The sequence below is a fragment of the Engraulis encrasicolus genome, chromosome 4, assembly GCF_034702125.1.
Source record: "Engraulis encrasicolus isolate BLACKSEA-1 chromosome 4, IST_EnEncr_1.0, whole genome shotgun sequence".
NCBI classification, from domain to species: Eukaryota; Metazoa; Chordata; class Actinopteri; order Clupeiformes; family Engraulidae; genus Engraulis; species Engraulis encrasicolus.
Genome location: NC_085860.1, coordinates 5,108,628 through 5,120,097, shown reverse-complemented (window position 1 = coordinate 5,120,097; position 11,470 = coordinate 5,108,628). Strand labels below are relative to the sequence as shown.

Below are 11,470 nucleotides of genomic sequence, written 5' to 3'. Positions count from 1 at the left end.
ACTGCAGAAACACATGTCTTCGTCATGGATAAGAGGGTTGAACATGTTTCAAAATGAACACTTCCCTCAACGTCGGCTATTTTTTCTCTTTCTCTGGGAATGTTTTAGGACCTAAACTCAACTTAAATGGACTCACTGAACTACTAGGCTATAGAACTACTGACTGAGCTGCGCCATGCATTGGCTGCCAGCAGATACAAGCGAGGCAACACAGCATGAATGAAGTTCAAGACACTTAGGCCTATATTACAATTACAAATTAATTATATATAATTATATATTTTTAATGTCCATTCGTCCATGTCTTGTATATTTCGTCTCGTCTTAGTCTCCTTGATGAAAATATTTTTTTATTTTCGTCATATTTTGATTTGCTTGAGGCAATTTTTAGTGCGTCATCGTCTCGTCATCGTCAAGGGAAAAAGGGGCGTTGACGAAATATTTTCGTCATCGTCGTGGTTGACGAAATTAACACTGGCACTCAGACTGTTCTCTTGTCTGCTTCTCTATGTCACTTGCCATGTTATATGTAACAGTTAAAGTGTCGAAATGCAAAATTTGGATTGAGTTTTTTTCAAATTGTGGAATTTGGGTGGGAAATGTTGAGTCCTCTAAGGGCAGATTCGGGAATGCTGGTGCCTCTGGGTGCTGGATGTAATCCCCACATTTGACCACAGGAGGACACTGGTATGACAGGGGTGATCCTCGTGGCACAGGTCCGAACTTGGAGTCTACCATCGACAGCTGCGATAGGCCGTGCAGCACAGACGAGATCAGTGGTTGCGGCCTGATGTTTGTGAGCTTCTCCCCAATAGCCAGCATGTTGGGATCAGGCAGGGGTCCTGAAACAGATAAATATAAAAGGCGAAATGTTAAATTATTGACACGTCTTACAACTACTTTTGGTTTTCAAATATGATGTCAAGTGTCAACAGTGTCATATTAGTTACAGTAGTACACATTACCAGTGTATGCTTGATAGAGTGTTGATTTGCACACGCTCCTGGTGGATGGCTTTGGCTTCCTGACTACCAAGTCCTGAACCGGTTCTGCATGGATCCCCTGAGAAAGATAAGAAGCAGCCGTACCCAGTTAATTTGTTAAAATACAGTCTTTGTTAGTTAAAATAACAGATTTGTGCTAGGTATCTCCAGTCTGTTTTTTAATCATGTGTGTGCGGGTGCTTCGATTTGTCAACAGTGCCTGGTCATATTTCTTAGGGAACATTGTTAGCAAAGCAAAAAGTGGCATACAAGTCATCTGGCTGGCAAAAAGACTGACATTCTTCTCTATGTGGTACAGCTCAACACAGCTAAAACATTACCATGGTCCTAGGCCGATGCCATGCTTGAAGGGAGCTTGTGCAGGGCACAGGTGGTGGTACAGCTGTCACCTGCAGAGACAGAAGTGCAAACCAGGATTTAAAAAATGTGGTGATAGACCTCTAGGCATGGTCACTCAAATCAAACGGCAGACAGCAGCCCTGAACATACAACTTACCTTCAACATGCAGTAATGGGCCGACTGGAATAGCAAGGCCACAAGGTGGTTGCAGAGGACCTTCCCTGCTGTACAGCTGCATGATGTTCCTTGCAGTTCTGGAGCTTCAGCTTGGAAAACAATCTACATAAAATACACAGCAGTAATCCGACAGACAAGGTTAAACTAAAATAAGACAAAAAATGCACCAAATAATAAAGAAATGTAAGGATGAGCAATACAAATATAAAAACATCTTTAGAAATCTGGAACTGCCGTAAAGTAGTTAACCTCTTACACTGTTTACATGTTTAACAAACAGGATATTAAACACTTATTATTCAGACTCCTTAACTGCCTAAAATAACCTGCAAATAATGGGGCTGTTCTCGCTTCCTCATTGACCTGTAACACCTAGACCTGACAGCAACCTCCCTGTCAATGACGTTGGAAACTGGTAAGCAAAAAAAGTAAATAGCAAAATGGGAAATTAATTAATGAATCAAAAAGATTAATTCATACACTCTGTTATTGGTTTATGATGTTGAATTTATGTACTAGGACGAGTTAAAACCCACATAGACCTTGGGAGCAGGACCACATAACACAGAGGGGGAGTCAGTTTTCAAACAGGCATTCTCGCTGAACTATTATTATATTGCAATTCTCTCATAACATAACATGACTGAGGAATGGTACAGTAGTCTACCCAGAAGGTTACAAAACCGGAGCGACAACGCTACGTAGCAACTGGTTGAAGCTGACTCCCCTCCTCGTTTACATTCTACCCAACAATCGAGCTGACTTTAAAACGTTTTTTTTTATCACAATACAAGCGAAATTAACTAATTCATCCTTGTTTAAAATAAACAACGATCTTGCTTTGTTGGTTTGGCCAAATACCAATAACCCATACGAACATCTATCTGAGGTAACGCCACAAACTGACGTTAGCATAAGCTTAACCGCTTACCTTCATAGTCGTGAATGAATTTCTCAAAAAACAAGCTGTATCCCTTGTCCAGTTTGGAGCGGGGTGTTGTCGAGTGACGGTTCACCAGACGATGAACGTCTGCAAAAGACAACCTTGGCAGATTTCCCAAAAAAACTTGAATAGGCGAACATTGTTTACCTCCGTATACACAGAAACGACAGTATGACAGTTCACCGGAAGTTGGAATGCACAATCGGCCAATGAGGAAGTTGCTACGTAACAAGCGTGAAAATAGCTTATAGAGTGGCAGACATCACAGACATGTGACCCTATTGGAATAGATTGGCAGACTAACATGTAGGCCTACCTGTTCAAAAGACTATCATCCTAAGGCAAATCTGATTTGAATTCTTTGCAGAGCTTATACCACTTGAAGGGTAGTATAAAGTTGTAGGACCTCTGGAACATTGTATCTCCATAATGACATCACAGACAAGTGACCTTAATGGAATAGAGTGGCAGACATCACAGACAAGTGATCCTATTGGAATAGAATGGCAGACTAACATGTATTTGTTCAAGAGACTATCATCCTAAGGTGAATCTGGTTTGAATCCTTTGCAGTGATTATACCACTTGTACAGTTGTAGGACCTCTGGAATTTTGTCTCTCCCTGTCTCTATGTTTCCCTCCCTGTCTCTGTCTCTGTTTATCCTCCCTGTCTCTGTCTCTGTGTGTGTGCGTGCGTGCGTGCATTTGTTTGTTTATACCCCTCGTAGGGTAGTATACATTTGTAGGAGCTTTGGAACATTGTCTCTCCCTGTCTCTCAGTCTCCCTCCCTCTGTGTGTGTGTGTGTGTGTGTGTGTGTGTGTGTGTGTGTGTGTGTGTGTGTGTGTGTGTGTGTGTGTGTGTGTGTGTGTGTGTGTGTGTGTGTGTGTGTGTGTGTGTGTGTGTGTGTGTGTGTGCTAATGCTAATGCTGTGTTGATGTTCATGTAGGCCTACTTACACAGTATGATGATTGGCCTGAAACCCTGACTTTTGCTGTCCACCTGAGTCCCATATTATGTGAGTCGTGTGTAAATGTCCAGGAGGAAACAATAATCCAACTGTACTCTTCAGTGTCCTGCTACTAAATGAGTGTCTGTATACTCAGGGGAGGTTTTGGAACCATCTCCATAATGACATCACAGACAAGTGACCCTAATGGAATACAGTGGCTGACATCACAGACAAGTGACCTTATTGGAATAGAGTGGCAGACTAACATCTATCTGTTCAATAGACTATCATCCTAATGTGAATCTGGTTTGAATCCTTTGCAGAGATTATACCACTTGTACAGTTGTAGGACCTCTGGAATATTGTCTCTCCCTGTCTCTCTGTTTCCCTCCCTGTCTCTGTCTCTGTTTATCCTCCCTGTCTCTGTCTCTGTGTGTGTGCGTGCGTGTGTTTGTTTGTTTGTTTGTTTGTTTTTTTGTGTGTGTGTGTGTGTGCGTGTGTGCGTGTGCGCGTGTGTTGTGTCTTCATATTGAAGTTGAGCAATAAAACCTATGCTTACTGATATGGGAATGCTTTGTTGATGTTCATGTACTTACAGCATGATGATTGGCCTGCACCCCTGACTTTTGCTCTCCATATGAGTCCCATACTTTGTGAGGCGTGTGCAGGAGCAAAGAACAATCCAACTGTCATCTTCAGTGTCCTGCTGCTAAATGAGAGTCTGTATATGGGTGGGAGACGTGACGCCTTGTTTTTTCGAAACATTGGTTAAAAACCTACAAAACTGTTATTTTTCCTTTAAAAAACAAATGTCAATGAAAGAAGATGTGATGATTATGTTTCATATTAGTCTTAGATGAGAAGAAACATTTTTGTTAAGATTTATGTAAAGGTTTATATGTCAAATATCCTACGGTGTGACTGTAACATTAATGAAACCTGGAATATAATATATACAAAAATGAACCAACAACATTTTGAATAATATATGAAGCATTTGGCATGATTGCATAAATATTGACTTTATATTAAGATATATGAATGTGAAAAAAACTCAATACAGTAATATTAACTACAAGTTCAATTTCGTAACACAAATTGCGTCCTGTGGAGTGACATGTATGTCAATGTTTGTAAATGGGCAGCTGCAAGGCCAACTACAAGGGTCTTAAAGACTGGCTCTTAACCAGTCAGTACCTCTTAGACTTAGATTGCCCGCACCAACTTTGATGTCGTATAATTCCCTAATAATTCCTTATAATTATAATTATAATTCCTTGGTGACTTTTCCTAAAATTTAGTTGGTTGCCGTATAGTACCAAAAGATTAGGTTTAGAATTTTTGCCGTTGTGTATGTCTTACCGAAAATCACTGAGTCTCATTATCGTTCCTTTCTTATCACATACTACTTATTGTATATATTCCATTACATTAGCACACATTACCTACATAACATGCCTAATAACATGCCTCTTTTTGATTGGAAACTGCTGTCACTCAAAAATGTGCCCAAGTGATTGGCTGCTTAGCATCTTGCCCCTCCTCACAGTGTAAGTAAATGCTTGTAAACTGGAAATCTATCTATTTGCAACAATTTCTACCAAATTCGGAACTTTTGCAAATGCATCTCTAGATTTCTCTTTCCATCTCTGTGTCTTTACCTCTCTCTCTCTTTCTTTTTTAATTACCAAAGCTCTGGAAAACATAAGTGGTGGTGAGCCACACATATGTCAGACCTCTCCTCTCTCCTGGGTGGGAAGAAAGTCAATTGTAGACCTATATAAAGGAGAGTAGGACAGCAAGATGGCTCTCCCGATCTCCACAGACCCCTCAGAAAGTAACAAACAAATGTGATTGTTTTGAAGTGTTCCCCACCTCTACACATTCCCGTTAAACAGGATCTTGCCACTGTGCTTAAAAATAAGCCGGTGCAATTATCCCTTCAGTGTGAATTAATATGGCCTATTAGCACAGATGTTGCATCCCTCACATGGTGGGAATGACTCATTTGACTAATGGCCATTACACCCTGGACATATTTCAGCACGCACTCTTCTGGTTAGTGGAGGCGTGTGCGTGCATTTGTATAATTTCTCACTACTTAAAGGTGCACTGTGTAATACTGTAGCCTATATCAGGGTTCCCACTCTAATTCAGATATATAAATTCCATGATTTTCCATGACTTTCCAGACCCCAAAAAACGGAATTTCCATGACCACTTCCGTAAAAAGAAATTACATTAAAAAGTTTTTTTTAAAAGTGTGAAAACTGAAGATCATCTTGACTCCTAGAGCCGATGCCGAGCCATCGCCAGACTTCAGTGGGCTCAGTGCATTCTAGAATGTTTCACACTACAGCTCAAAACCAAACCGTTTCTGCCGAAGCGTTGTAGTATAACCAGTAAGAAAGTGGTACACCAAACAAAAAAGTTTTTGCTTTTACACTAATGTTAAGAAAATTCCATGATATTCCATGAGTGGAAAAACTTCTATGAAATTCCATGATATTCCAGAAATTCCATGACCCATGGGAACCCTGCTATATTTAGTAGTTTAATTCCATAATTCATGCTGCCCATTCACAAATGGTAGCTTTTTCATGAATACTTACCTTCACCCTCTAAGTATTCATTATGACTGGGAGATGGCATTTTTCCCACATGCAAAGGAGGATCTTCTCTAGTGTCTGCCATTTTTAATTGCCAGAAATACCTACTCTGGCCTCCATCCTACACAGTGCACCCTTTAATTAAATGTGCTAATATCAAGGGTGTCACTGTTTTGCCAAATAAACATCGATCTGACATCTTTGCCGGCTCAAGTGCCGTGAATGGGTAAGTGCTTGTGTATTGTTTTTGTCTCTTCTCATTTCTTAAAAAGCATTCCGTCTGCTCCATTGGAGTCAGATCAGGGTGAGGGAATGTAGAGGCCTTGTTTTTTGGCGCAGAGGTGATGTGTTTTTCGCACCGACACCTTGTTAACCTCACTCAGACAGAGAGAGAAGAAGCAAGAGAGCGAGAGAGAGAGAAAGTGGAGTGAGAGAACAAGAGAGCGTTTGCCGATTAGGTGCCACCACACTCCTCTTGCCTCCATTATTCATCAGGCCAAGTAATGTGCTCCTGTCAAATAATCATGGAAATTATGTTTCTCTGTCTCTGTCTCTGTCTCTCTCTCTCTCTCTCTCTCTCTCTCTCTCTCCTGCCTTTTTCAGCCCACGCACAGCCCTGTAATCCATTCGGCTGATTCGCTGCTTAGTGTGAGCTCTCTTTTTTTTGTCGCACAGTCTCTCTCGCACTCTCTCTCTAACTTCATCCGCTGAGAAACATCCATGATGTAATCAGCCTTGTTGATTTTAGTCACAAAAATGTCGGGCCATTACAATTTTGACCCACACCACACATACTGTATATTATACACACACCCCTGATGAGCCTTTGCACAATTTCATTGGTCTCTTACAAGTCAGTAAGTCACACAACCCCCTGAAACAGAAATGCAGACGGGGAAGCAATGTAGAAAGAGTAAACGAAAGCGTTTTCTATTCTGTCTGCATCCATAAAACATAGCTTAGTTTTGACCTTGAGGCCAACATGGAGCAGCCGCATCTCTTAGAAGGGGGACTGGCCTCTTTCCACCTTTATGTCTGGCCGTATCTCCTCGGCTGTGAGCGGAGCAGTAATATAAAGGAGAGATGAGGCGATAACCTACCACACTCCAGACTTGCTCCTGCTGTTGAACTCTGGCAAGCTACCAGACCTCATCTGGGTCTGTTTAAAAGAGAGGTTTCGAGTCGGTGGGTGGCACCTGGGTAGAAGGCAGAGATTGTGTGTGTGTGTGTGTGTGTGTGTGTGTGCGTGTGTGTGTGTGTGTGTGTGTGTGTGTGTGTGTGTGTGTGTGTGTGTGTGTGTGTGTGTGTGTGTGTGTGTGTGTGTAAATGTTTGTGGTTGTGGTTGTGCTTGTGGATCTGGGGGGGAGATTTTGTTTGTGTGCTTGTGTAAGTGTGTTTTGTGTGTGTGTGTGTGTGTGTCTGTCTGTCTCTGTGTCTGTCTGTGTGTCTGTCCGTTCGTCCGTCTGTCTGTCTGTGGTTGTGGTTGTGGATCTATAGGGGGCAGATTTTGTTTGTGTGCTTGTGTGAGTGTGTTTTGTGCTTGTGTGTGTGTGTGTGTGTGTGTTATCTGTGCCTGTGTGCCTGACTAGTTGTGAATCTGTGGAAGGGGTTTTGTGTGTGTAATGATTCCCATTATCCAGAAGAGTTACTCCACCACAGGGTGCCATGCCTGGCTCTGGAGTGTGCAGGGAAATGTGTATTTGGCAAATGGTGGCAGCAGCACTGGGGGCTCCTGGCAGTTTGATTCATAAGCAGCAAGGCACACGGAAACGACAAGGAAAGCAACAGTGCATTCTGCTGCAGCATACCACCCACACCATGTCATGTCATACCACGCCACAACATGCCATGCCAGCCCATCCCAGCCACACCTCGCCACATCTCTTTGTACAGAGGTGTCACACGCTTTGCCCCACCATCTGGAACATTCCATCGACACCCAGCATTATCCTCAACTCCTCAAATCCATCCCACCAACACCCACTCAAACTGGGCTACGGCCACAAGGCAGCTTGGATGGTCACTGGTGCCTGGTCCATGTGGGGGGAACATTATCCGGTTGTGTCTGTGCTTACCTGCAGGAGCTGATCTGGCAAAGTTTTGTGCACAGATACATTTGTTTACTGTTTCCAGCATTGTGTTGTTAGTTACAAGAGTAGGCTATATGGGATTCCGTATCAGGACAGTTTACACTTCATTTTTGGACAGTGCCTTTGTACAGTACGAATGTATGATTTGAACTCATACCCTGATGATGACATTTTAGTCAAAGCTATGTGTTTCCAAAGCTCAATTGTCCATGTGTCCACTTCTTTAATTATTTTATTACCTCCGCCAAGGAGGTTATGTTTTCGGTCATTGGTTTGTCTGTCTGTCTGTCTGTCAGCAGTTATGCATGGATTTTGATGACATTTTGTTTAGTTGCTGGAAATGACAAAAGGAACAAGTGATTGCAGGAACATTTTGGTGGTGATCCGGAGAGGGAATTTCGGGATAGGGCAAATTTTGGCAATCCAGTTTCTAAAAAAAGAAGGCAGAAAGACTTTTTTAAAAAATAGGGTGTAACAGTCAAATGCTCTATCAAACAGCTTCCTCTCTCTGAATGCATTTCTAGTCCTTAGTGTTACACCACATCATTTTAGTTATATCACATATTTCACTTCTTTATGTCATTTTGTAGTTTCATTTTGTCTCCAGTGTCTTGTTAGTTTTGTCCTGTCCTTGTATTTTCTTTTAACTTTTAAATTGCTGCCTGCCACTCTTGGCCAGGATTCCCTGGTTAAACAAGGGTTAAATTAAAATAATAAAAAAAATCAACAAACATTATTTTCCCAGGTTTAATTAGTGTTTCTATTTTTCAATGTTGTCTTCTGCTTTTCTGAAGACCTATTGCTTATCGAAATAACAAATAAAAGCCAGCTTGATTTCTTACTGTTTCTGCCTTTGATCAGAATCATCCACCTCTAGCATGGCAACATTCTTCTCTTTGTTGTCCTATCACAAAGCACAGGTCTGTTTGCATGTGGTGTGCTTAATTTTTGTTCCCACCACAACCTCTCATGCGCGGATAAAATACATCACAACAGGAGTAACACCATCACAGTCGACAGAAGGGGACCGAAGGTTTTGTGCCACTACCACGGCCCCTGTGGAACTGTTAATTATTTCCTCCTCCCTGACTAGGCCCCAGTTCCAGCTGAAGAAACAGCACAAAAGCATGATACTGATACTGCCACCAACATACTTCACTTCACGCCTGGAATTATTTGTTCTAATGCCATGCTTATGAATAACAGACAAACCTAGTATAATGTATTTTTGTTCTTTTGTTTATTTTATCCTAATGTTCATCTCTACATATTAGCTGCGTGTCGAACTCCTCAACCATGTTAACCGCAAACCTACACACAATGGTCATTAAGCTGCTTGCCATTGTCTTCTCAAGCAACTACACTGTCATACAGGGCTGCTGACAGGTTTGACTGGGCCCAGGACAAAATAATTTGTAAGGGCCCCCTTCTCGATACAGTACATACAATGCATTGGGATGCGATTCTGGGTCCCCTCTCTCTCTGAGCCTCTGACTACTGACCCCATTGTCGCACCCGCCACCCTCTGTCACCAGGCCTGAACAATTTTTCCGTCATTTCCTCCAATCGGCAATCAGAGGCATTCATGTCCTTAGAATGCGTTCATGTCCTTAAAATGTCATTATATAACTACTCCCAAACAATTAGTGCGCCCGCACACGCACGCACACACATTCCCATCCCATACTATTAGTGGGCCTATGCACACACACACACACACACACACACACACACACACACACACACACACACACACACACACACACACACACACACACACACACACACACTTTGTGTGGAGCCCAGTCTTGCGGAAAATCAACTGTATGCTTTGTGGTGCCGCTACGATATAGCCTTGTTTTTCGTGGTTGGGCAACACGCGCTGTCGTCGAGTGGGTTAGAGAGAGAGCGAGAGAGAGTGAGTGAGAGAGAGAGACCACCCGAGCAGCGTGCATTCCGGGACGGGAAGCGCTGTCGTTGTGTCAGCTTCATGCCATCTCTCCCTTCCTCAAACATTGTCCCTGACCTTAACCCTAAACCTAAACCTAACCCTAACCCTAACCTTAACCCTAACCTTAACCCTAAATGGAAATCAACAACTGAAAATCTCACACAGTGTCCCTTTAAAGTGCCCATGGCATACAATTTTGACCTTATGATGTTTTGGGGCCTTAAAATGAGTTACTCTGACCTCCTGAAGTCATCCCAGTGGTTTGCAATGTGTTACTGTGTACGCCAAGCTGTGCTGGAGGTTCCTCCCAGTTTGTAAACAAACTCCGACACAGCATCCAATTGACGCAAAGCTCGTGTGTGCCCGAGATGTTGTCATGCCTTCGTTCGCTAATGAAAATTCATCACGCCCTCAACTCGTCCACGCCCTCTCTCCATCCACTAGCACGCAAGTATTGTTTGTTATGATTAGGTCCTCTGTAAGTCACTTTGGATAAAAGTGTCTGCCAAATGTCATGTAATGTACAGTAGCTCCCATGACCCATGACTGGAGGAAGAAAATGATTGTACCTAACTAAGAGTAATTTATTTGTCACTTATTATATGGTTGTGACGTCATCTGTCGAATGCTCCATTCATTTCAACGGGGCTCCCCAACGTTCGGACGTCTGTTATTTTTCGATAACGGACGGGTTGGTCTATAACAGACCGCTGTCAATGGCAACAAGACTTTTCACTGCTAAAGCGACTTTTCAACAAGACTCTAATCAGCTGCTGTGATAGACAGCACCCGTTGTCCTGGCTACCGCTGTCAATGGCAACAAGACGTTCACTGCTAAAGCCACTGGCTTGTATACAAGTCAGTGGCTAAAGCGAATGTTTCATATCACTCCGCAGGGGTCCGGTCTTTTGTCACTCTAATCAGCTGCTGTGATAGACAACACCTGTTGTCCTGGCTACCTAGCTGTTGCCTAGCGGTGTTCCACAACGGCACTGTTTTGTTTTGCGCAGCAACAATCTTAACATTAAATAGGTCTAAAGAAATGTCCCCGCCATGTGTGAATCATTTAAGTATATCCATATAATAAGCGGGTTAACTTTCGGCGAGTCGGTCGCTTTGTGGAATAGCAGCACTTCAGAGAGAACAAGACCCCTCCGCTCAGGGGCGGTTTTAGGAAATCTGAGGCCCTGGGCAAGAAACAATTCCGAGGCCCCTTTTAAATTATTAATTAATAATCGATGATGTATGCAGGCAGTGGCGTAACAACGGAACCCATATGCATGATTATCTAGGTGGGCCCCATATTCAATGAATATATAGGCCTAGCACATTATCATACACAACTGTCATTCAGTGTGCTAAAGGGTAGGCTAAAGAAAGAGAAGAGAGAAAAATATATTGCTAT

At 42.6% G+C, this 11,470-nt stretch overlaps 1 protein-coding gene across 1 annotated transcript; it reads right to left on the bottom strand.

The window, feature by feature from the left end:
• Positions 1-468: 468 nt before the first annotated feature.
• Positions 469-2,596, bottom strand: LOC134447058 (uncharacterized). The gene is made up of 5 exons (XM_063196344.1): positions 2,453-2,596; positions 1,501-1,623; positions 1,325-1,393; positions 966-1,062; positions 469-842 (listed from the first exon to the last, which is right to left on the bottom strand). Exons 1-5 carry the CDS (start codon positions 2,456-2,458, stop codon positions 469-471), a joined length of 669 nt encoding a protein of 222 aa, XP_063052414.1. The 5' UTR covers positions 2,459-2,596.
• Positions 2,597-11,470: the final 8,874 nt, after the last annotated feature.

What these genes read in the sequence shown, in the direction of transcription:
- LOC134447058 (XM_063196344.1), bottom strand. An exon ending in CCCATTACTGCATGTTGAAG is followed by an intron (nt 1,394 to 1,500) that starts GTAAGTTGTATG and finishes CTGTCTCTGCAG; the next exon opens with GTGACAGCTGTACCACCACC. An exon ending in ACTCTATCAAGCATACACTG is followed by an intron (nt 843 to 965) that starts GTAATGTGTACT and finishes TATCTGTTTCAG; the next exon opens with GACCCCTGCCTGATCCCAAC.